Source organism: Leuciscus leuciscus (assembly GCF_965113295.1).
Source record: "Leuciscus leuciscus genome assembly, chromosome: 1".
Taxonomy (NCBI): Eukaryota; Metazoa; Chordata; class Actinopteri; order Cypriniformes; family Leuciscidae; genus Leuciscus; species Leuciscus leuciscus.
This window is the reverse complement of record NC_138725.1, coordinates 61,786,714-61,813,750: the sequence shown is the minus strand read 5'-3', so window position 1 is coordinate 61,813,750 and position 27,037 is coordinate 61,786,714. Positions and strand designations below refer to the sequence as shown.

The following is a 27,037-nucleotide window of genomic DNA, read 5'->3' as shown; positions in this document are numbered from 1 at the left end:
ACTGTCACACTGACATTCCTTTTCTTTATATGCAATAAAAGAGTAACAGCCTCATTTATTGTTTCTACAAATGAACAAAATTTTTGATATTACATTTTTATTCTAAAGAAAACAGTCAACTCCTGCAGAAGCTACTTATTTTAGTCTTGAGTCTATATACATTGATCTTTCTAGATTTTCTGTGTGGAAGCTGCATTTGATCCTTATTAGTATGCTCTGAAAAACATATTTATACCACTACTGTATATACAGGGGTATTGATTTGCTGTGTGGTGTTTTAATGTGATGTATTATGGGGTTTTTTTATGTCCTTTATTGTTGAGCACTTTGAGCTATAAAGTCGTTTAAAAGTGCTTTATAAATAGAGGAAATTAAACAAATGAAATGTAACTGTGTTCAATGATAGTCTTGTTCTATCTTTCACTCTGTGAGATTATTAATCTGATGTCTAATGTTCTTTCTGCATTCACATCCTTCCGTCATTCAGAATAACCTGCAAAATGTGTTTAGACTTGAAGTTGAATTAGCTCAATATTGCTTTATAATCTCATCCATCAGTTTTAGGATATCATAGTATGAGAGTAAAATAATCTGGACATTTGGGTAACTTGTGCTCACTGTCATGGTTGTCTGTAAAGGACATTGAAGTTTCATTATCTCATTAAAAGACATCAGATGGTAGAAGAAGGATGAGGAGTTCCTTAGACATGCAAAAATGTCATGTGATGTGCTGTGTGGTGATGATTTTTGTTTCCCGTTAGCTGAACAAAGAATGTATTGAGTGAGTTATCTTGTGTGTCTCACGTGAGAAAGGCCAACTTATTTTTTAGTGAAATTGCAGGTGCTCTTTGTTATCAGATATCCAGATTATGAACAATGTTTAACAGTGACATTCAGGCTGAATACATCCTGATCAGACAGACCTTGACAAATTTGATGATGTTGATACAGAATTGTTAGCCTTACTTCCTTTGTTAGTGTTTCTTTATTATAGAGATTGGGTTCCTGGGTGTTTCCCTTTTGGCCCTGTGAATTGATATGAATATACAGGCATCACATTTCCCCATCATAGTCCTGAACAATTTCATAATTTCAGTACACATCAGGGGCCGTATTCACAAAGAATTTTAAGGCTAAAAGTAGCTCCTAACTGGCGAATTTAGGAGCAACTCCTAAAAATAATGGGCGTGTCACTCCTAACTTTAGGACTCCTCATTTTTTTTCACTAAGAGTAATTCACGAAGCATTTTAGCCCTAAAAGCAGCTTAAAAGAAGTCGAGAGGACTCCTAACTCACTAAGACCTATTCACAAACCGCTTTTTGTGGCATTTCACGTTGCGATGTTTTGAAATGCGTATGCGGCGGCTACAGGAGCTTCCAATCGCGAGGGAACAATTTTGCATTGTAGGCATAACTAGGGATGCAATAACGCCACCAACAACAACCAAAACTAGGCTACTCATTGCATGTAAACTAATAGTAACGTTTCATTGTGAATCAAATTAAAATGTTCTTCTCTTTGCAAACGTAGGCAGAGGCACATAGTGACAGATTAATTCAATAATGTTGCAAAGATATTGCATCAATCCATATGTTTCATTAGGCTTCTAGGCTATTTGTTTTGCCTTACTCTTTATTCATTTAGGCTATTTATTCAGTTATTCATCATCTTCCGTCCTTTGCACTACTTGTGTAGCGCACGCATTCTCAGACCTGTCACCTGTCACTCATCATCGTAGGGGAGGTGTTTGGAATCATTCCCGCGTTACAATCATCAGCCAATCAAGGTGGTCACTTCAGTCAAGCTCGTGCATGAGTAATGACGTCATCCATAGCAACGAAGACTCACTCTTAGTTTAGGAGTTGTCATTTTTCTTTACTAAGAGTAGGTCTGAAAGGCGTTGTGAATAACTTTTAAGAGAAAACTCCTAGCTAAAATCTTTTAGTGCGATTTAGGAGTACTCCTAGTGGTAAGATAAAATGCTTTGTGAATACGGCCCTAGATTCTTTATTCAATACAGCATTTTACATGTTTGGAATACATTTTCTTATTCATTTGTTTTGGTAAGGTTAGTTTCATAACTAGCATTTTATGTAGGTTATCTAAATGATCATGCATAATCTAATTTGACACAATTATTTATATATATATATATATATATATATATATATATATATATATATATATATATATATATATATATATGAAGAGTTCAGGTGCAAAAGCCTCTAAGTGCCATCTGAAATTTTCTTCTAGAATGATAATTTTTATAAAGCTTGTATATTTAAGTTAAGTAATTTCACTTAAACGACAATTAATAGGTAATTTGCATTGCCATTTAAGTGAAATTATTGAACTTAAATATACAAACTTGATAAAAATGACTATTCTAGAAGAAAATTTCAGATGGCACTTAGAGGCTTTTGCATCTGAACTCTTCATATATATATATATATATATATATATATATATATATAGCCTACCAAAATGATCAAGAAAGAACAATTCTGACCTAAAGTTTTATCAAAAGTTATAGGGAACGTGGTTACCAAACAATCATGCTGAAAGACAAAATATAAGATTTGATGTGTGAAAAAAGTAAAACGTGAAAAGGTAAATATCACAAATATTTTTGTAAAAAGTAAAAGCTAAATTTGATATTACATTGTGGGTGTAAATGGACTTGGACTTAGTGCAGGTAACCCAATGCACAGGACAATGGTGACACGAGAATACAAATATTCATGATTCTGAAGCTGAAAATACATAATTTCTTTAGATGGATATGCTTGCACTCTGTCACTGGGTAGATATATAAAAAATAATGTAGGCCACTTTTTATGGTTAACATAAGACATTTGGCATTATCAGGACCCACACATATTCCCCCATTGCATTATTATCAGAATCAGAATCAGAATCAGAAAGAGCTTTATTGCCAAGTGTGCTTGCACCCACAAGGAATTTGTCTTGGTAGGCTACTGAAGCTTCCAGTGCACATATACAAATACAAATACAAATACAAATACAAATACAAATACAAATACAAATATAAATATAAATACAAATACAACTACAACAAGAAACATGGTAATACAAATTCTAAGAATAAATTGGATAATATACATTATATTCATCATTTTAGTAATTAATGTAATACTGCACCAAAACTCTGAAAATTTGAATTTATTCTCACACAGTAATTTTTATTTTGGGTGAACTATCCACGATGCATATTGTCACCATCCACAATACATATTGTTGTATTTTTGTATTGCGAAATATTGTGACCCGATATATATTGTAACACCCCTAATATGTGTGTGTGTGTGTGTGTGTGTGTGTGTGTGTGTGTGTGTGTGTGTGTGTGTGTGTGTGTGTGTGTGTGTGTGTGTGTGTGTGTGTGCGTGCGCATATGTAATTTCACACAGTAAATATTTAAATGTTTTATGTTTATATCTATAATTACTATTTTCATAGTAGAGGTTCTTAAAATCTGGAAATGGTAAAATAAAATCCATAAAAAGCATTTTAAAGGTATTTTTAAAAATACAATATATTAAAGAATTATAATTTAAAAAAACCCTGATGCACTGCAGAAACGCCAGAAATATACTGGTAATGCTAACTAAATAGTCAGCAGCACACAAATGGTTTTTGAGCCACGGCCCATTTTACAAACTTGTTCCAATAACCCCGGAAGTAGTCATTTAAATTCTTCTTCCGGAACGGCATTGGTCGACCCTTTACTGAAGGCTGTCTGATCTCCCCCACCCTTGCCAAGCTAAACATTCATTTCTGTCTAATTCAAACGTGAGTAAAAGTTTCTATTGGCACCGGACATGAGTTTCTAAAACATTTGAGACCTCGGAGGTTGAGCTTATTGACATATTTTCACAGTTAAAGAAGGTCACTGGAGATGAGGCTAGCTAACGGTAGCATGCAAAATAACTGTAGCTCTGCTTGCAAACGTCTCATTTTCATACACATTCGCCAGAACTGCTTCCCATACAGCGTGTTAATAGTATTCGAAAGGTTATATTTATATATATATTTTTCCTGATATACCTAAATATTATGTGTGGAACAGGCTTTATTGCACTGGACATTGCAGTAACGTTAGTTATAAAGACGATGGTTCAGTCTTAGACAGTTTACTCGGGTGTCAATCAAAGCATTTAAAAATCAGGCATGTTTTTTAAAAATCCCTAACATTAATTATGATAACTAGTGCTCAGACATTGCACATTTCATTACAGGGTCATATGACTAATATAAGCCGCACGTGCCAGCATTGGTCTGCTTTTATTTGTTTTGAAAGAAAGAAAGAGCGCTGAATTGTGATTTGAATGCGGTTTGGTTGTGTCAGCTATTTATTGAATACATATTTGCATTATGACCGCAGTTACCACAGTACTTTGGTGTGTTCAATGTCCTGTTGTCATCCATCCAAAGGGTGGTATTAAAGTCACCATGAAATTGAATTGATCTTTTCTTTATGGAATATTGTATTTCTTATTTATCTGTGCACATCATTATTTTATTAAATTCATGTGCCCTTAAGTTGAAATCAAAATCACTTCCCCTCCCTCTTGCAGCGACATCTTTTAATTATCTGATGACGTGTTTACTGGTGTAAGGGAGGGGGAAACTGTCACTCACATGACATCACAGCAATAGCAAATGGTGCTTTCAAGTCATCTCGTAAAGATCGTATACGAGTTGAACGCACATGAACATAATGTCGTAAATATGAGTGGGAAGCTCGGGATTTTCTTTAAGCCCTGATCTTTACGAGTTGGGGGCGTGTCAGTGAGAAACATGGTGGAATACCACAATACTTAAAGGTATTTAGCAGTGATTCGCTTGGTCCCCTCAAAGCTGCGTCGGATTCCTTAGCGTAAAGGTTAAATCTATCACTGTTTTCCATGTTCGTAGAGTTAGTTTGTGGAGTAAATATATAGGCTATAATCTGTGTTTACACAGCTTTTTTTTTTTTAATGGCGGGTGCTGGTGTTTCGCGTACGTTCAGCCAATCAGTGTACACTAACATCACGGATAGTTCCTATAATGCTGGTTTAGACCCTACTCTGAAATAGGAGCTAAATTAGTTCCTCCAAAAGGGTTCCTAGAGCTAAAATAGTTCCTAGTTCCTGTGGTGCCAACACGCCAAAATCCGGGTACTTCCACCAATAGTTCTAGGAACTGTGAAAAGGGTCCTACGGTGCGAAAGCCCCTATTGTCGGGCTTTTCTATTTACAGCGAAGTAAGCTAATTGTCTGCACAAAATACGATGGCATTATAATATAACAATGTAATTTGTAAAGATAAAGTTTGCAGTGGCTTCATAAATATTTAAAAACATAAAAAAGCAAAGCACACCTGATGCACATTTCTTTGATCTTCTTTTTCTAGAACTAGAGTTTAAGAACCTTGCTGTATTTTTTTGTAATTAATTAAGAGAAAGTACACCGCCATCTTACTCCGATGAAAGTGACTTGAACGCACCTGCCGTCGTAAACACGACTTCCCACCTCGTAAATACGAACTTCCCAGGAGGACTTGAATGCACCAAAAGTACAACCATCCAATCAAGTCTCGCCCTACAGGTTATCCTGTTCGAGAAGCCGTTTCACTAGTATATAAGTCACAATAGGGAAGTAAAGACTAATGCAACTTCCATTTAACACTGACTTTAAAGTGTCCATCTTCCAGGTGCGTGTGAGACGTCTGTCTCTGCCCGCTCTGAACCCTCCCTGATGGGCGGCTGGTCCCGCAGTGCTGTCCTGCAGCTGTACCGAGCACTGCTCCGTGCAGGTCAACACCTTCAGTACACCGACCGCGACTTCTACCGGCGCGCAGTGACCCGAGAGTTCCGCCGCTGTCAGACCCTCAGCGCCCCAGCAGAGAGGGAGGACGCGCTGAAGAGAGGACAGTTCTTCCTCAACAGCAGGCTGGGCGGCTTGGTGTAGAAGTGGCCCATCAGCACCAGACAGTCTGACTGCTAGCTGGTAAGATGAGCATTTCTGCATTTGAAACATTGTAGAAGCTTACAGTTGCAGGAGGTGCATGAATGTGTAATCCACGGTTGTTATCATTAACTAAAACCGTTAAAAAGCATTTTTGTTGATTGAAATAAAGCTTAAAATGTGAAAATTAGATTTTAAAAAACTTAAAACTAATAGAAAATTTGAAATATTGCCTTGGCACCTAAATCAAATAAATTGAAGCGCTAAAATTGCTCACTGGAAATAAATAAAAGCTAAAATAAAAATAAATGAAGATAAATAGAAATATTTAAACATGACAAAAGTACATGACAAAATTACAAAAAATTAAACCAAAATTAAAATGAAAACTGAAAATTAAAAAAATAAAAGCTAATTCAAAATATTTTAGTGCCCCAATTTTGGTTTTTCGAATATTCTCTTTCATGCAGTTGGTAATATTGCTGTCTGTGAATGTAAACGTTCTGTAAAGTCGAAAGTGCACGATAAAGTTATTGTCATCAACTCTGAACCGCCTAAACGAGTCTTCTGTAATACGAATCCCACTGCGCAACAGTTATACGTCACTAGAAGATACATTTGCATAATGCCCGCCTATGTTGTACGTTGTCCGCCCGCTAACAACTTGACCAGCCCACAAACACGTCATTTTACTTACGACTGCTTCTCAAATCTCGGAGTTTAATGCGGGATTCGCAAAACGCTTGCTCTTGAAAGACGGGCCAGTACCCAGTTTATTTGGACCAGCTTCCTCCTCAGAATCACCACCTGTAAGTATGAATAATTATTGATGTATATATTTTCTACCGGGAGTTCAAAATACGTAGTTGTGTGTTTTATATAGTGTATGTTTCCGGTTAACCGGCTAACTCACGTTATTACTGTCTTACTGAACTATTTCTGCTAAGCAGCTGTGGGCCACCATTACCTAAAACTGTGTCTATTAATGCAGATTATCTGTTGTTCTTACTACTTTGAGTAATGATGAAGGATTAAGATTTGTTTTGCAAACTTTAATGTTACGTCATTCATTCACGTTAGTGCTTGACTAACATATGCGCTGTTAACATGTGCAGTTCCCGCATGTTCACCGCAATAAATTAGAAATATACACATCGGTTGGTTGATGGACATACACTTGTTAATGCTGATGGTGAGGAATTACAGTTGAAACATCTCATAATGTACGTCAAACTGAGTAGTGTATCACTGAGAAACGTCCTGCTCAAGTCCTTGCGATGGAGGTTCGGGTTGAATAACTAGTTCTTCCAATGTTTCATCATCGGACTCGCGCTCGGATATGGTAAAATCGACGTCATCGCTTTACAGTATGTACAATCGCTGAGCTTTCGTAGAATCGTGCGATTTCATACAATCGTAGACCAATCACAAAAGACTGGGCCGTCTGGCCAATCAGAGCAGAGTAGCTCACGGAAAGGAGGGATTTAGAGAGACTGATTCATCCGACGAGTCGTTTGAGAATCATTGAAAAATGTGGTGATGTTCAATGTAAATTAGGAGAAAATGAAAGTGTTTTTTTAATTTTGATGCATGTAAACCTGTTGTAGGAGACTCCAAAACAAAATCAGGAGCCTTTACAATAGCATAATAGGGACAGTTTAACAAAAACTATAATAGTATAAAAATACTAAAATACCAGTGAATAAAAATAGTTATTGTTTTTAACCCATGTAACCTTTTGTTTACACAAATACCGTTAACAGTGCTTTAAGATTTTCAGGAGTGTAATATTCCTGTAAGAAATACTACAGAAATTAAATAATCAAATGTAAAACAACACTGGATAGTCTTCACTGTATAAATGAAATATCATTCCTTATTAAAGCTACAAAAGTGATTGTCTTTGTCTTTTGTTATTACAACATTAAGGACTCAGGAATAATTGGCTGCTGTCTCTTTAAGACCTCATTTACTGATCTACTGTATATTGACGCACATCCAGTTTTCTAGCAGCTGTTACCATTTTTTATATATTTAACATTTCACAATTACAAATCTGTCCCATCGTCTTTCACGCTGACCCCGGGCCATCAGGCATTCCTTATTGTCGAGACCCGCCATACCTGTTTCTCTGTGTCTAAACTTTTGACCAATAACAACACAAGCTATTTGTTGACATAACTGCAACGTGTCATGTGATATTGTGATTCACGTGATGTCATAACCAGGTAAACTGCATATAAGCTTAGCAACTTACATAACTTTTAGTTGATGAAAACATTTATTTCTTGTCTCTTCTTTTCCTGTTCTCTTTCTCCATCTCAGGGAGAGAAAAGATCGATGGCAGGAGTGAACGGGGATCGGAAGGGGAAGAAAGACGACAATGGGCTTGGCACAGCGATTGACTTTATGCTCTCTAATGCAAAGCTGGTTCTGGGAGTCGGGGGAGCAGCCATGCTCGGGATCGCCACGCTGGCGGTCAAAAGAGTGAGTACAGGAACATGATGTAATGCCCTTCTGTCCTAACGAATCACATTTCCTGTGATCTTCCCCTGAAGTAATTGTACTATATAAACTGTACTTTATCTTCCAGTCTCTCTGAAATAGCTTTTATTAAAAACTAAGCAAGCAGCAAAAAATTACTTGTACAGAATCTAAATGACAGGGAAGAGCAGTGTTTATTAACTGATTCTGAATCTATTAACAAATTCTGTAGATTATTTCACAATTAAAGCTAAAGGTTTCTTAGAAATTGTACATTTGTTTGTAAAACAAATTTGACAGATGTTACAGTTGTAATATTTTACAGTTGTAAAAATGCAGTTTAATTAAGTTCAGAGAAAGGAAAATGGTCACCAAAAATGTACACTACCATTCAAAAGTTTGGGGGCAGTAAGATTTTTGAGTGTTTTAAAAAAAAATACAGGGATGCATTATTTTAATCAAAAGTGACAGTGAAGACTTTAATATTGTTACAAAGATTTCTTTTGAAACAACTGCTGTTCTTGTGAATTATCTATTTATCTATTGCCACGATTGAATGAACTGTGTGTCCACCATTTTGAATGTTGCCATAAATTGCAACGATTTGACATCTAGACACAAAGTTTGGTAGGGATCATCATCGGCATGCCCTGAAGATACCTGATAAGTTTGAAAGCAAAAACGCTTATAACTTTTGGAAACGTAGTTCAAAATTTGATTTCTTTGTGTTATGTTCCTTGGTTTATGCCGATTCTGACTAAATCAAATTTTTCCTTTTCCAACAATGTGACTGTCTGCCATATTAAAGCAGACAACAAATTTTGTCGCTACTTCAACAAATTTTGCCCAATTTTGTCCAAAATTGGGTCAGATGATCTTTGGACCTAGCCGCACATAAATGACTGAATGGATTTTTGATATTTGCTTCCGTTCCTGAGAAATATCTCTCCAAATTCCATGAAATGTAATTCCACGTGTCGCAAGTCCCGAACCATTCAGGTCGTGGGTTCAAATCCAGTTTGGCACATGCCCAGACCACAAGAGGTACTGTGGCCAGAAGTGATGCAAAAGTTGCTTCTGTTCCATCCAGACATTGTCTTTTGGAGAATGATCTTATCTGAAAATAATATGCAGTGCATTTACAAATCTTTATTTTGAGTTGATTCTCACTTGAACTATAGAATTTTGGCATCTTTGTGAAAACGCATATTCCCAGTGGCGCAGTGAGATGAGCGACAGACATGTGACCCAGAGATTGTGGGTTTGAGTCCTGTGTTGGGGCAACTTTATAAAATTGTGTGTAATGTTGTGTAATTAGAGCCAATAGCTGCGAGCCAAAATTAAACAAACCATTATATGAGTGGCATGCTGTTTAAAGCAACAAGCTATAGCTTGTTTGATCAAATTCAATGTGTGAAAGTGTTTAACCATATGAATTGTGCAATGTTCACTAATAAAATCCAATGGCCAAAAATGGCCATAAGGGGCTTGGCGCCGGAATTGCTGCTAGCAGCTAAATGTATTATTATTATTTTTGGTGTATAATTGAGTTTGGTTTGTCTCAGATGTACGATCGAGCTCTCAGTGCCCCATCCAGTCCCACTAAAGCCGACCCATCAGGACGGAGAAGCTGGGAGGAGCCGAGCTGGATGGGGTCGTCACCACGGACACTGAACCGTGACATGAAACAGAACGTCAGCCGCTCTCTACAGACGCTCCCTACCTCCTCCAGCTCCTTCAAGCCAGGTAATGAAACTCTGGTGCCTTGCAGACACAACATACTGTGCTTTTGAATGCAAAGACCATGAGACAACGTGCTTTTCAATTCCCTTTTTGATATATATTTTCATAGATATGAGGAAAGGTAATATTTATTTTTTGATTTTCGTTAATTTGAATGAATTTAATTGATTTATTTTTAAGCCTGGCCCACCATGGACATGGTTTATCCCTTGTTTATCCTATCCTAACCTGTATGCTTATTGTTTACCAGGCTTGTACATAATGGAGTGTCTTCTCTACTTGCTCAGTGGGTATTTAAACCCTTCCTTAACCAACACACTGTAGGATTCTGTAGCCCCTTTATTCGTTTTCTGGGCATTAGGGTTGTGCTTAATCATTTTCAGTAGTTGATGAGTTGTCTGAAGGAATTATCAATGTCAAGCATTGGAATTATTCAGAATCTCTACCTCTCTCGTTGTTGAATGACTAGTTCACCGTCCTGTGCCATCTCTCCTCCCTCATAGTCCAAGCCTAGTATCAATCTGTGTCTGGAAAACTAAAGATTGTGTTGTTTTAGGCTGTGTGTTGTGATAAAGTAGAATTATTCTACCACGTGTTGACCTTTGAATGTTTAAATATGAGCAGTGGCATTTAAGTCTATTTTTGTGTGTTCTTCTGCTTTTTCAGATTCTTTACATCGTGTTATGGGCCGTGGTAGTGGCGGCTCTGGTAAGGCTGAACTCCAGAGGGCACGGATTCGTCTCTCGCTGCAGGAACACCTCTGGGCCTTCTTTCATGAGCGAGTGACGATCCCCTCAGAAGAGCAGGCCGTAGCTCGCCGTGCCGCGTTGGATATCTGTGCGGAGCTTCGATTCTTCCTCCACGCCAAACTACCTGATATGCCCCTACGAGAAATGTACCTTAGCGGCAGTCTGTATGACGACCTCCAGGTGAGAACACAGGGGAACCATTCAGAGAGTGTTATAAGGGGCTTTCGCACCAAAGGAACCTTTTCATAGTTCCTAGAACTAATGGCAGAAGTACCCCCTTTTTGGCAAGTTCACACTGCAGGAACTGGGAATAACTTTCGTCCTAGGAACGCCTTTTGGGGGAATTAAATTCGCTCCTACTTCAGAAAAGGGTCTAACCCAGTACAATAGGAACTACCAGTGACGTAAGTGTACGCTGATTGGCCCAACGTATGTGAAAAACCAGCACCTGCCATTTAAAAAAAAAAGCTTTGTACACAGACAGAGTATAGCCTATATATTTACTCCAAAAACTAACTCTACGAACACGGAAAACAGTGATAGATAGACCTCTCGACCTTTACAGTAAGGAGAAAATCCAACGCAACTTTGAGGGGACCAAGCGAAACATTATTATGCATTTCTGCTCAGCTAGCGACATTGAGCATCACAACCACACGGCAAACGCTAATACTTTTTCATATACTGTTTACTTTCTTTGTATAACAGTTCTACCTAATAATGTATTAAATATGACTGTTAAACAGATTGTAAACTAATGAACACGGATAATGCGAGCGCTGTGTGCTCGGGCTCTGGTGTTCTGAGCGGAGTCAAAAAAAAATCACAACAAACGTGGCTTACGTCACTTCAGAGTTCTTACTGGTGGTGCGAATGCAACTAGGAAAATGCCCCTAGAGGAACATTTAGATCTAGAGGAACCGCCCTGGTGGCTAGTTCCTATAACTACCTGGTGAAAAAGCCCCTATAATTCTGTCCCATAATGATAAGCAAGAATATAGGGAAAACATGGCCTTCAATTGAAGTGCTTCTGATATACACTACCATTCAATAGTTTGGGGTTGGTAAGTTTTTTTTTGTTTGTTTTTTTTATGTAATGTTTTGAAAGAAGTCTCTTATAGCCTCTTCAAGGCTGCATTTATTTAAACAAAAATACTGTAGAAGTTAAATATTATTATAATTCAAAATAGCTGTTTTCTATTTGAATATACTTTAAAATGTATTTTATTCCTGTGTTGCAAAGCTGAATTTTCAGCATCATTACTCCAGTCTTCAGTGTCACATGATCCTTCAGAAATTATTAGAATATAATGATTTGATGCTCAAGAAACATTTATTATCATCAATGTTATTTTTATTTTTTTTGTAAACGGTGACACATTTATTCGTTTAATTATTAGGTGGTGACTGCTGATCACGCCCAGCTGATGGTACCCATGATCCTTGAGAAGAATCTCTGGTCATCCATTCCTGGTGAGGACACCATCATGAACGTTCCTGGCTTCTGGCTAGTTCGTCGGGAAAACCTCGAGTACTTCCCGCGTGGAAGCAGTTACTGGGACCGTTGTATTGTGGGTGGTTACCTTTCCCCAAAGAGCGTCCTAGAAGTTTTCGAGAAGCTCGTCGCTGGATCCATCAACTGGCCCGCCATCGGTAGCGTTTTAGATTACGTCATTCGACCCGTGGTCCCATCGGAAACGCTTACGCTAGAAGTGCAGTACGAAACGGACCGTCGCCTTTACGTGGACTTCCTCCCGTTGCTTGTAATGGAGGACGGCGTCTCACTGATCGCCAAACCACATCGTTTGGCTGCCGAACGGCACGAGAACCTGTGGAGGCAAAGTTTTCGTGTGGCGGAAACAACAAAGTTACGTGCCCTTGATCAGGAAGATGGCGGGTGCCGTTGCGCATGTCTCAAAGTTGTTAAAGCCGTGTGTAAACTGAATCCAGCGCTAACACGATTAAACGCAAGCCAGCTCACTAACACAATCCTTCTCCTGAGCGAACAGGAGGGCGATTGGACTCAAGAAGCGCTCGCCGACCGTTTCATGCAGCTGCTTCGTGCACTAGTGGGACACCTAGAAGCTGGGAGGCTACCCTGCACCCTAAATCTCAAAGTCAATCTGTTCTGTGAGCTAACGCCACAGGAAATAGACGAACTGGGATACACGCTCTACTGCGCGTTGTCCGACCCAGAGAGCCTTTTGAGAACTGTTTAACAACTCCTGCACACACACTACCACTGTTTGGTCGTGGAGTTGATACACAAACCAAAATAATGGCAATGTTTTCATACGTGTCCTGTTCTGATTAGATTAGTAATCTCAATTGTTTTTTAATTATACCATCATCAGTTATTTTCAGGTACAGCAAACTCATCTGTTAGTCATATATTATATGGCCTATCATAAATCATTTAGGTGTTTTTGTCTTTCCTGATGCACAGTGAATTGGCATGAAGATTATATCGTCTGTATGTGATATTCGTATAAATTCAGGCACAGTCATCTCATATGCGTCCGTTATTGCACACAATGCATTGAGATTCAATGGAGGTAATTTGGCATGTTACAGTGATACATTCATGGTTTTATGTTCCCCAGTTTTTTTTTTTTATGTGTGGAACATGGTTCAGTATTTCCTTGATTTGTTCATAAACACGTACAACAAAATACTATTTCTGTCCATTATTCAAAATTAATTGCAAAGACAAAGAACATTTTTCTTGTCAGTTTGTGCCAATAAAATCTGCAGATTACCTGTTATGACAAGCAGTGCTACTGGAGAAATGTTATGTAAGGATTTTTAGTTGTTGGTGATGTAGGATACATTGCTTTTCTTCATACTCTTTCAAAGGTCGCTTGTAGAAATATGATGCTATTGAAATGGTTGAAACGGGTTATTACACACTGCTGAAACCAGAAGAAGCTAAACACCTGAATTGATAATCAAAAGATATGTTTAAACTCCTATAGAATGGATAAACAAAGAGCAGATGTGATTTTTATGGTATTGAAGCTGCCCATGTGTAGAATCATTTAAAAGGTTTAGGAAAACAGAAATGGACGGATGTTTCCCCCTCTTGTCTATATTGTATGAGGATGTATGGGTTAAAATAAATGTTTGAATGAACCGAAGGATATTGTGTGCAAAATATATACAAGAGCCTAATAAAACAGACTTAATAGAGACCATTTTAGTATTTTTGTACTGATTGTACAGATGTAACCAAAACTATTTATGTATATCTTACGATCATACTTTGTGCTTGGAGAGTCGTCTGATAGAACAAAATATAAAATAGGCTATGTCTACGCTATGAAATGCCAAAACTCAAAAGATCATGTGTATTGAAGCATTTATTTTGCTTGCATAAGCACCGGAACACCTGTGTCGACCTGTGTGATGTAGCAGATAGACATTTACCTAGCGAATGATATGAAAGCAGCACCGAACCCAAAGTAGATCTACTAGTGGAGTTCAGCTTGGCCTAGAACTTTGCATGTGATGCGTCTGTACTCGTTTCTTCATTTCCTGGTGATTATTATTTTATATTAAACAGCACTTTGTATCATTTTGTTCTGTAAGAGTGATTCGTGCCTCTGGTCGCTGTAACGCAATAGAGAGCAAAGGATGACAATAAAATAAAATGGAGTGAAACTGTATTACAGTGTCATTGTGAATTATTTGTCTCAGTACAGTTATGACTCTAATAGCTGACAAGTTTGGGGTCTGTAAGATGTTTTTTTGAAAAGAAATGAATACTTTAAAGGATCATGTGACATTGAAATCACATTGAGTAATGATGCTGAAAATTCAGCTTTGCCATCACAGGAATAAATTATATTTTAAAATATAGTCAAATAGAAAATGGTTATGTGGTATAAATGTATACGTATAAATGGTTATACTTTACAATATTACTTAACTGCATTTTTCATTTTAAAAATGAGCAAAAGAGAGTTATTTCAAAGACATTTAAAAATCTACTGACTCCAATTTATTGGTAGTATATTTGCATTATGTTCACGTACAGTTTTCATGACTTCGAAATTAGATCTGTTGAAGGGAAATTAAATTAACTTCAGTGGTATGACAGAAGTTCAGCCAAAGGTAAATATTATAATCGACATTTGTTGCAGTTCTGTTCGTGTTAGATGTATTTGAAATGGTGGCACATCTGAATGTTATGTCCTATAAATCATTTGATGGACGTTTTGCAACATCTCAGGAAACAGACTGAAGATGACTGACACTATAAACTGTTTGAGGGTATAATAATCGCAGTATAGTGAACCCATGTCTCTTTCTGTAGGGTCGGAGATGCAGTCAATGAAATCATATAAATTCCCGCTAACAAATTGGACTATATATATAGTATATAAAGCTATTTGAGAAACTTCTAGAAATAAGATCTGGAAAACACCCCTGCTTGTACTGGTTTTCCACACATTGGAGTCAACAAATCACTAAATACTAAAACCCCCGTCAGTCTAGCAGTTTAGTTCATTTTCAGACAACTCGTTTATGGGAATGGCCTCTTTATGACATTTCCCTGTGTATTTACAAGACATTAACTTTCTAAAAGTTTTCAAAGTAAATACAACTGTTAACAGCCATCGAAATACAATGCTCGAGCTGAACCCACACCAAACACGTAACTACAAACAAAACTTTATTTAACTCCAGGTTTGGAAGAACTTTTGCTACAATTTCTAGTTCAATGATTAGACAGTGATTAAGAAACCAAGCAGTCTTGGTCAGCTTTAACAGAAAGTTCACTTCAGTTTGGTAAATCGAGTAAAATACACCAGTGTTGTTAACATTATCAAAAAGATACACACATATACAGAAGTGAGCTGACAAAAGAAAACTCAAATACAAAAGTTACAAAACTAGAAATCTACCAGCCATGTAATCAGTCTTTATTAAATGTACTATTAATGGCTAAAGTATAAAATAAAAATGCATAGTTTGACTCAATCTATTGAAACTTAGTGCAAAATAAAAACACAAGGCAGCCTTCGAGGGGGAAGTACAGAGAAACCCTAGCTGAACAAGTTTTAATTTTGATCCAGGCAATAAATTTAACAACTTCAGAAAAAACCCAGTGGTTTCTGTATAGCTAATGGTCCATTAGATCCAGTACCACAGCATAATATCATGCACTCTCTGTTCACTTGGCAGGAGCAAAGCCCACGCGGTCCGCTTCCCTGTCAAACACGGTGTAGTAGCGGCCGATGAACACGTCTCCCAGAATCCACAGCGGCCCGGCGGGAGGTGGGATATCCATAGCCATAAAGCCAGACAGACAAACACTTATACCCATATGAGACACCTGAGAAGAGATAGAAATGAGGTAAATTGAGTTTAATAGAGCGCAACAGTCGGGTTCTGGAAGTAAAAACTCAAAACAAAAACAAATCCATTTTCAGAAAAATTTTTGAATAACCTTTTGAATGAAATCAAAAAAATTCTTCATCGTTTTTAATTTGATCATGCTGTTTGCAATGCTTCGTGGGATTGTAGTTCTTTCCCTCAATAAAACCGTTAAGTACACAGTCTTGTGCCTTTGTCTTTTTGTCTGAATCAAAAACTTTTTTGCTTCAACTCAAACATTGCACTGTTGTGATTCACCTCATAGCTGTTTGGCTTGGTTCATAGGCTTTAACTCTTTAATGAAGACTTGAAGAATCCCTACGGGAAAATGAACGGAAAAAATACTTCTGGAACCAGCTGAAATACTTGTGCTGAAAAAGAGTATGTACTAATGCACTATATTATTTAATTAAAGTGTAACTTTGCCGTTTTTCAACCCCCTTTGTATTGTTACAAAGGTCGGTAGTACATGTAAATTAACTTTGTACTCATTCTCAGTGTTGCGAAGAAACCCAGAAATTCACGTTTATTTGTCAGCAAAAGTCTGCGTGTTGACGACTTTTGACAGCTCCAGGGATTTCATGAAAACTACAGATTATACTTCCGCATTTTTGTATCCCCACCCACAGACAGCTGGATCGAGACAGGGATTATTAACAGAACAGTTATTATAAGGGCAGGTTTATCACTGAAAGTTGTATCATACTTTGTCTACTCTTTGAACAGCATTACGGTAAAAATACTATGACAACAGCTTTCTAACCTGTACGCACTGAAAACCGAAAGTAACTCACTCCTGTTAAATGTTTACTCTTTGAGTTCTTCCCGGAACCAATACAAGTCGACACCATTATGACAAAGTTTGCTAAGAGGTATTTCCTACTAAATCAAGGCCGGATTTGATTTCGGTAAGTGTATAGCAGAGTGGTGGGAGTGGCCTTAAATGGCAACATGCCCAGTGCATTATGGGTGTTGAAGTTTTCCCACTTATTTGGCAAAAGTGAAGACAACAGCCTTTTTTCTCTGTGTGGACATCTTTTTTTATACCATTATATAAATAAAGAAAACAAGAAGAAAAGGAAGAAAAACAATCCTGTGTCTGGTATCCGATAAATAATGGGGTTTGACTGTTAAAACATCCCAATGTCCAACGAATTCACAAACTGTTGGGGACAATGTCAGGTAGGCTAATATTAATACAATGCAAACAATTCAATTGTTAATGCAAATGAAATCCCTAGAGATAGATCGACGTTCTAATGAATAAAGACATTTGAAATATATTCATATTGAATGCTTTACAAATAATAATAAGTTCATAACAAAAGATAGCCTATTAATTAGCCAACATTACTCTTTGCATGAAAAATAGCGCTATGCCGTTCCGTTATCCAGAGAGCGCTCAATCTCCATCTAGGCAGACTTTTCCCTTCTAAATATTTTGAAATTTAGTGTCTAACCTAAAGTTAAACTTATGATCTCCGATGTTGTTTTGAGTGTTTTAGATGGTGTGAAAGGCAACTATAATGAACAAACATTTATTTGACTTGACAGAGGGGTTATTAGTCATGTGAACCCATCTTTTCTTTAATTTTTATTGTTTAAAATATACTAGAATGATATAAAAATACAAAAATGGAATGGCATTATATCAATGGGAAATTACATGACAGATAAAAACAACTAAAACTCAACTAAATCCGTCAGGGTGATGGATATTAATAACTATAGTGCAACTTTGCATATCTATCATGTTACAGTGCTTTGTGTAAACTTATAATAATGGATTACAATAATACTATAATGGATAATAATAGCACTTATGTAAAAATAAAAAATGCATATCCAGTATTTTAAAATTGCATACATCTTTAAAGCTGCCAGTAGGGAGAAAATCATGGGCCATAATGTAAAAGCTTTAATGTTTAAATTCATCCTCTATCTATAGACATTATGGATGGCATATGTCATACAGATTTTATAAAATAATGTAATTTGTGGATAATGTTATAGGTAATCGCACCCATGCGTGTTTAAACTGTCATGACGTAATCGAAACCTACTACAGCGCATTCGCGTTAAAATGTCAACTACGTATTTGATATCAATTACGTCATCGCGCTACAGGCTGCAGTGAGGATTTCTTGGTTTTCTCTAGTCAGGTAGCACAGGTTTTTTTTTTGGTTTTTTTTTGCTTTTCTACAGTAATAGGTAGCAACGTTTTATTGAAAGCCCATTTTGCCAGCAGCGAAGTAGCTCTTTAATATTGCATTCAGTTCAGAAGAGATTTGACTAGATTCCAAAAAATGTGAATGATTATCACAAATTGAGATTCTGTGACAGATTATGAGGTTCTAGATTTGAACATGGTACAGAGTTACCCTACAATGACCTCAGCAGACTAAAAGGAAAACCCCAGCAGATTCTGTACCAGAATCTGATATTGCCAGCAGCCATATCACCCTGTAGCCTAAGACTGGTTGCCTACTGAAGCTAAGCAGGGCTGAGCCTGGTTAGTACCTGGATGGGAGACTCCTGGGAAAAACCAGGTTGCTGCTGGAAGAGGTGTTAGTGAGGCCAGTAGGGGGCGCTCACCCTGTGGTCTGTGTGGGTCCTAACGCCCCAGTGTAGTGACGGGGACACAATACTGTCAAAAGAGCATCGTCTTTCGGATGAGATGTTAAACCGAAGTCCTGACTCTCTGTGGTCATTAAAAATCCCAGGATGTTATTCGAAAGAGTAGGGGTGTAACCCTGGCAACCTAGCCAAATTTGCCCAGTGGCCTCTGTCCATCATGGCCTCCTAATCATCCTCATATACTGATTGGCTTCATCACTGTCTCCTCTCCACCAGTAAGATGGTGTGTGGTGGGCGTTCTGGCGCAATATGGCTGCCATCGCATCATCCAGGTGGATGCTGCACATTGGTGGTGGTTGAGGAGATTCCTCCCTTCCATATGTGAAGCGCTTTGAGGACCCAGAAAAGTGCTATATAAATGTAACAAATTATAATTATTATTACCTTCAGAACATAGTCCTCTCCAGTTAAGTTGAGCATCTTCCCTCCCAGGCTCAAGGAAACAACGGGAAGTGATGGAATCTTCTTACAGTCAATCCAGTACTACAGAGGAAACACATGGAAATATTTACATTACGACTTCCTCACTTTATGCTAAAATAAATACATAAAATAAACAATTGAAAATATTAAGATAAAAAGTGTCAAAAAAGAAAGTAGAGAAAATTTACGGAATAAATTAAAGGGAACTTAATACGTCAATAAGTTCTCTAAATGTGAATGTCTAGGGAGAAAAACAGTTGTATTAGCAACACTTTACAGTTTAAAAATGTATGATTAAAACAAGACTAAATATCTGCCAATGGGCTGAGAAAAACTTAATTCAAAGGCAAGTTTGGAACTCATTGGCAGATATACGTTCTTGTTCTACGCATAAAAGCACTTAAAGGGATAGTTCACACAAAAATTGTGTCATCATTTATACAGATTTGGAACAACCTGAGGGCGAGTACATTTCTTTGTTCTGTTGAAAACAAAGGAAGATATTTTGAAGAATGTGGGAAACTGAACAGTTCCGGGTATTTCTTTCCCTATGGAAGTCAATGGTGCCCCAAAGTGTCCTGGTTACTAACTTTCTTTAAAATAACTTCCTTTGTGTTCAGCAAATCAAGAGTTCTTTTTACACTTCAAGTAAATGTATCTCGATTCAAAGATTTTTAGATATTTATATTGGAAAACAGGACAAATTTTTTTTTTAAATGCATGCAACATTTAATGCAATTTAAGATTTCTGCCCTTTATTTGCAAAAAAAAACATAGAAACCCATAGAAACAGGCCAAAAGTTTGGAAACATTACTATTTTTAATGTTTTTGAAAGTTTCTTCTGGTCATCAAGCCTGCATTTATTTGATCAAAAATACAGGAAAAACAGTAATATTGTGATATATTATTACAATTTAAAATAATTGGTTTTCAATTTATTATACTTTAAATTATCATTTATTTCTGTGATGCAAAGCTGAATTTTCAGGATCATTACTCCAGTCTATCACATGATCCTTTAGAAATCATTCTAATATGATGATTCATTATCAAAGTTGGAAACAGTTCTGCTGCTTAATATTTTTTCATAACCTGTGATACTTTTTTTAGGATACTTTGATGAATAAAAAGTAAATAAATAAATAAATAAATAAAAAGTAAAAAAAATTAAGCACATTTTTTAAAAATAGAAATCTTTTGTAACAACAATATACACTACTGGTCAGTAATTTGGGGTCAGTAATTTTTTTCTTTCTTTTTTTGAAATAAATCAATACTTTTATTCAGCAAGGATGTGTTAAATTGATAAAAAGTGATAGTAAAGAAGATTTATATTATTAGAAAATATTTATTTTTATTTTGAATAAATGCAGTTCTTTTTAACCTTCAACCATCAAATATATTAGGCAGCAGAACTGTGTCCAACACTCATAATAAATCAGAATATTAAATTGATTTCTAAAGGATCATGTGATAGACTGGATGTCACATGTGACACTGAAGACTGGAGTAATGATGCTGAAAATTCAGCTTTGCATCACAGGAATAAATTATTTTTTAAAGTATATTCAAATAGAAAACTATTATTTTAAGTTGTAATAACATTTCACAATATTACAGTTTTTTTCTGTATTTTTGATCAAATAAATGCAGGCTTGATGAGCCGAAGAATCTTCTTTCAAAAACATTAAAAATAGTAATGTTTCCAAACTTTTGGCCTGTACTGTATATATTTTGATATTTTAGCTGGAGTTCTCCTCACCTCTCCCATAAGCAGTGGTATGGCTCCGATAGCTTTCTGCAGGGCCCGCACCTCTTCAACCGGCCCTGTGATCATTGATGTTCCCGTGTCAACAATTGCCTGGCATCCACTTTTGCAGAGGGTAAGAGTGCCACCTACCTGAACCCTGTAGGAAAATGACCAATATATGCAACGAGTTATTATTACAAAGAGATTTTGTCTCAGTTTCCAACAATCAAAGAGACTGAACCCAAAACATTTTTTATAATCAGGTAAACCAAAATCAATCAAGTCTAAAACGAGGGCTAATCCTTCAGCAGAATCTTTGAAAAGCCACAGTCTTGGTGATCACATACTCATCCATCTTTATCTGCCAGTAGGCTTTTCGCGTGACGTTGACGTAATGCAGATCACCGTCGAAATACTGGTTGTCAAAACCTCCGAGCATCAGCTCACCTCCAACCTCACCTGCAGGGTCCCTGCACACAAACATTTGTTTATAAAATTTAGCACGTTCATTAAGCCAACTTTTAGGTTATTCACACCTTATAAAAGACATTTAGTCGGCAAAACCTGACGCGCATACACACGTTTGTCACAAATCATTCAGTTAGTAAAAGAGGCTTTTTATACAGACAGAACAATCAACTATTGTGTGATAAATTGGCCATAACATGCGAGTGCGTTTTGGAAAGCAAGGAGGGGGTGGCACTGCTATGCAAGCAGTAATGAGTCATGCGTTACCGTTTAACACAAGAATAAATACAATTCTTTCATGCTTAAGGTCAAACTATCAGTCTACATCTGTAGCCACATTCTTCAACATTATAAAACTGAAATGGAGAAGAAAATAGAGGAACCTCAGATAAGGGAAACAAGGTCATTTCCCAGTTCCTTCCCAAACTCTCCCATGTCAATATTAAATGTCCATCGATTGGCTAAAATAATCTAAAATAAACATAAAAATGAAACTTGAAATGGAGTAACAGGAGCCAAAAGCAGAAGCAAGCCTTACCGGTTGATATAAAAAGAGAAGATATTCTGGGGCAGGATTTTGGCAGCCATGGCCGTGTCAAACACCGGCGTAATCCCATCTACAGAAATGGCGGGGTATGCCATGCCCAGGACGCCATCAAAACGTGCCACCGCGAACACAATCCCAGGCTGTTTAACCGCCTCGGCAAACTGCTGGTCTGGCACCTTCAGCCCTGCCAACTACAGACAGAAGCGAATGAGAGGCCGTCATGTTGATGCATCGTTAACTATTAAAAATGTATTTTCTTATTTGGAATAAAGCTGAAATAAAAACAAATTCTACACCTGTGGTCAAAAAAAGGTTTTAAAATGTAATTCATTCCTGTGATGCAAAGTTGAATTTTTCAGCATCATTACTCCAGTCTTCAGTGTCACATGATCCTTCTGAAATTATTCTAATATGATGATTTGATGATCAAGAAACATTAATTATTATCAATGTTGAAAATATTGCGACAATAATTAAGCACCAAAAAATTACAAATTCATCATATTAGAATGATTTTAGAAAGATCATGAGACACTGAAGACTGGAGTAAATTACATTTAAAAAAAGTAGAAAATGCACAATATTACGGTTTTACTGTATTTTGGATCAAATACATTCAGCCTTGGTGAGCAAAAGAGACTTCTTTAAAAAAAAACGACGAAAAAAAGCAAAACTTAATTATTTCAAACTTTTGACCACCGGTGTAAATTTTAGATGAAAAAACTTAAATGAAAATGAAAAATATTGCTTTGGCAACTAACTGAAATAAAATAAGTTGAAGTGCTAAAATTGCTAAAACTAAAAATGAAATCAAATAAAATAAAATGAAATATAAATGACAAAAGCATTAAAATTAACCCTGAAAATATAAAAATAAAGCCAAGTTAATAAATATAACATTATATAAACAATACTAAAATAAGACTGGCATCAGCAACTACAACATTATTAGTTTGTTTCTAAACAAGTTCAAAAGAACTTAAATTTTGAACACAAAGCTATCAGATTTCTTTGAAGACTTGTAATATAGTCTGGTATAGTGGGTCAGTTTTATGATGCTTTTCTTGTTATTTTGACGTTTTTACAGCTTTCATGACAGGTTACTGAAGTCTTTACTCACAGTGACTGTATCCTGACTGACAAAGCCAGAGAGACTCCCTCTGCCGTACCGGATCGCAAACTCTGTGCCATTCTTAACGTACGTGCTTGACTTCTTAGAGTTGTAGCGATGGTGCAACCCTGATAGACAGCAAGAGTAAAAGCACAAAGTTACTAAACAAAACAAAAATCAAATACAGATTAATACAATCATTCAAAACACCACTCACAGCATGCTATGTCCAGGTAGGAGCAATGGATAGATGGAACCCAGAGGTTGGATGAACCTGTGTCAAACAGCACAGTGAAGTCCTGAGGAGGGGTACCAATACTGATCACTCCAAAATACTGGGCCTGAAGAGGGAGAAAGGACAACCAGACTAATTATATTCTTTACGCAAGAACCAAAAGCATAAAACAAGGGATAGAATAGCAGGTTCTCTTACATCCATGAAGTTGGTGAGTTTCTCTACAGGTGGTGGTAGATGTGTTGGTTGCGGTGTTGTTATGGTTCTAGTAGGGATTGTAAATTTGACTTTGGAGGTTTTCTCTCTGGCCATGGATTTGAGCTCATCAATAGTCTTCCCATTGTCTGCCAACATGCGGCGCACAGTGCGCGTCTTGTGCAGAGGAATTCTGGAGATACAGCAGTGATAAAGGAATAAAGCACCTGAGCGCGTGCACCTGCTTCAAGTAGTTTATTGCATCTATAAAACGGTCACAATATGATTTCCCAAAGAGAATGTTACTAGTGCTTGTACGTGCCATCGTTTCAAAGGCAATGCAATGGTATCGTAGCGATTATTCCAACTAACAAAAATATGTTCCATGAACATTTTGCTAACATTCCCCTTAAGTTATAAAAACTACCTTTGAATGTTCTCTGAATGTTTTGAAACAAGTAGCCTAGTAACCCAGCAAACACAGAAAGTTCCCCCATTTGTTTTTTTGGAGGGGAACCAAATTCTAGGAACGTTCTCTGTAGGTTCTTTTTTTGCAACCTAATGAAAATTTTCCCAGAAGGTTATTTATAGAACTTATTTTATAACCTATAGAGAACCAGAACTTTCCCTGCAAGTTATTTTTAGATTTTGTTTATTCTGAAATGTGCCATTTTTCATAATCTAGGCCCAAGTATATTTTGTAGTTTATTAAAACCTGGATTAGATCAATCAAAATGATCTAATAATTTTACCAATATTTATACCATGGTTAATGGAAACATGAATCAGGCCAATAATTAATAACACCGCGCGTTCGGCACTTTTATAAGCAATAAGTTCCCGTATTTTGAATGGACTAATTATTTGCGCAACAGGACTGAGACTGGTTTATTTACTTGTGCGTTGAGTTGTGCGGAGCAGGTTATGTTCAGACAGAGATGCTTCTATGGCTACTTGCATACCCTAAAAGTTACCTCCGTTTTTGAAACCGAAAGTTGATGCTATCCGATTTCTTACCCTTAAACATACCCAGGTATGGGCCTGTCACATAACCTGCTTTCTGGAATACCCCCCAGTTCACACATGTTACTGTTTACTAACTTGTAGCAATACTCTGTCATGCGATTTCAACTTCCTGGTCCAAAGCACGAGTTGATGCTATACTTTTACACAAAACGTCCTGAGAGCAACACTGTTTATTGCAGCCAGACTAAACTGAAGAAATATAATGCGTGGGATCTGTTGACTGAAGATTCAATTTTATTGCAATAGCCAACAGATAAACTTCAAGACTGTTAATGCGCAGAATCACCATGGGGCTGTTTACGTTTTTTGTAGCAAACTCTTTCATGAATAGTTATAGCCTACATAATGTATGTAGCCTAAATATGTGCAGGACATGACGCGCTTACATCGATAAAAATTAAATAAATTATGCATTACCTGATTATTGCTTGGCTGTCCTCAATTAACAGCCAAATTAAAAACGCGAAAAAGTGAAAGCGATTCATTCTCTGATCTTTAAAAGAAACAAATAGTTTAACTTCAGATCCTGAAACAAATTCAATACTGAAGTACGCTTTTCCACCGCCGCCGCTCGACTGTGCGCAACTTATACATCCGCAAGTCGCCTAACTTTCGGAGAGCTTCGTGCAAGTTCGGGCGTTTCCGTTCTCCTTAAGCCTGATTGGCTAGCAGCATTCATGTAACACTACTATTGGGTAAAAGAACAAATCAATCATGTTCAATTTCACACACCCGCGTCCGCTTCCTCAACTGGCTGCCTGCTGAAATGTGGTGTAACTGGTTTACAATGACAGATCGTGTGTTTATGTTTTAACGTAGTAGGCTAGCCTATATTTTAAATTTGCCTAGTTCGAAAGCATATAGGCTTCCAAATGAGCAACCATGATACATTTAAATATTTTTATTTCAGACAAACATTTCATCTTTGTTTCTAATCCAAGCAGGATCATGTAAATAATGACAAAAATATCCTTCCTCTTTTTCGCTTAACGGAAATTGCAATAACCAAAGGAGGAAGTGGAGTAGCCTAACCAACAAAACCTAAACCCAGATTAAAAAAAAAAAATGTCCTCTTATTAATTGTAGCTACAAATGATAGCCTATATTGACGCAACATTACAAACAAACACTTTTTCTTTCTTTTCTTTTTTCTTGACTTGTTAGCGTGGACCCTGCTGGTAGATGACAGAAGGCCTGTACACCATTTTACGGGCAACAGCAACTATTTCTTCAGTTATTCAAAATGTAGGCTACCCATTTTGATGGAATTATAGGCTAGCCTACTTGTAAAAAAAAAAAAAATCTCTTTTACTTCCTTTTTTTATAGAGAGTTTTTTTAAAGTGATGGGTGAAGAATATATGAATGCCGTAAAAACAGTTAATTGGTCAACAATTTTACTGTAAAAAAATATATTTTCGAGCAGGCTATAGGCAATGTTTTGGAATTTGCGGTCAAATAAAATAATTATGAAAACATGAAAAATGGTGCATAAGAAGTTGGCTATGCTATGCTTATATTATTTAGACTCATTCACTAGCCTATACGTTTTGACAACGCGCTGTCCCCCCCCCCTAATCTGACGTCTGCGTTCCTCCGACGCGCCCCCTCTTCTCTCCTCTCTCGCGCTCATCCCACTGAACTCAGCGCGCGGTATCTATCTATCTATCTATCTATCTATCTATCTATCTATCTATCTATCTATCTATCTATCTATCTATCTATCTATCTATCTATATGCACATATGCAGATTTTGCGTCATGTTTAGTTGTAAGTTCAAAAACCTGTAATGGAAGTTAACACAAGAAAATATTTCCTCATAAAGTTTCAAGAACGGCTTGAGTTTGAAGGTAAACAGCTACTGATCCCATAACGTTTACCATCTGGGAATGTATATAACTTGAAAGGATTTAGGAAAAAACACTAAGCAAGTGTATCAGAGGTGAGTTGTTTTCCCTATTTATCTTTACATCTCTGAAATAATCATTTACAAATTAATATAAGTCCAATTAAAATGTTTTCCATCCTGATCTAGATAGGCTATAGGCCTAGGCTACCACAATTATGGGTTAAATGTTTGCATTCAGGATGAATTGGAATATGTATAAGATTTAAAAAATGGAAATGAGTAAAACAGTTCTTTGTCTTTCTACATCTCCATTCATTCACTAAAGGTTGGAGCCACTGTGAAATGTGGTACCACTGTGTTAATTTGAACAGGGCAGAATGGGATCAGAGGTCAAAATGCAAGAATTTATCGATGTTGTTTAAAAAATGTTTTGTGTGTTTTGGTTGAAATAAGAATAAAACCTGGAAAATA

The 27,037-nt window shown here is 36.8% G+C and overlaps 2 protein-coding genes across 2 annotated transcripts; one reads left to right on the top strand and one right to left on the bottom strand.

The window, feature by feature from the left end:
• The first annotated feature begins 5,874 nt into the window (after positions 1-5,874).
• mief1 (mitochondrial elongation factor 1) lies at positions 5,875-14,611 on the top strand. The gene is made up of 5 exons (XM_082152419.1): positions 5,875-6,012; positions 8,296-8,457; positions 10,020-10,200; positions 10,864-11,126; positions 12,347-14,611. The coding sequence occupies exons 2-5, from the start codon at positions 8,311-8,313 to the stop codon at positions 13,163-13,165; spliced, it is 1,410 nt and encodes a 469-aa protein (XP_082008545.1). The 5' UTR covers positions 5,875-6,012; positions 8,296-8,310; the 3' UTR covers positions 13,166-14,611.
• A 997-nt stretch (positions 14,612-15,608) lies between these two features.
• Positions 15,609-25,326, bottom strand: napsa (napsin A aspartic peptidase). Its single transcript, XM_082162290.1, has 9 exons — positions 25,136-25,326; positions 23,696-23,885; positions 23,480-23,603; positions 23,272-23,390; positions 22,143-22,342; positions 21,484-21,606; positions 21,149-21,293; positions 19,347-19,445; positions 15,609-16,284 (listed from the first exon to the last, which is right to left on the bottom strand). The coding sequence occupies exons 1-9, from the start codon at positions 25,201-25,203 to the stop codon at positions 16,123-16,125; spliced, it is 1,230 nt and encodes a 409-aa protein (XP_082018416.1). The 5' UTR covers positions 25,204-25,326; the 3' UTR covers positions 15,609-16,122.
• Between the last annotated feature and the right edge of the window lie 1,711 nt (positions 25,327-27,037).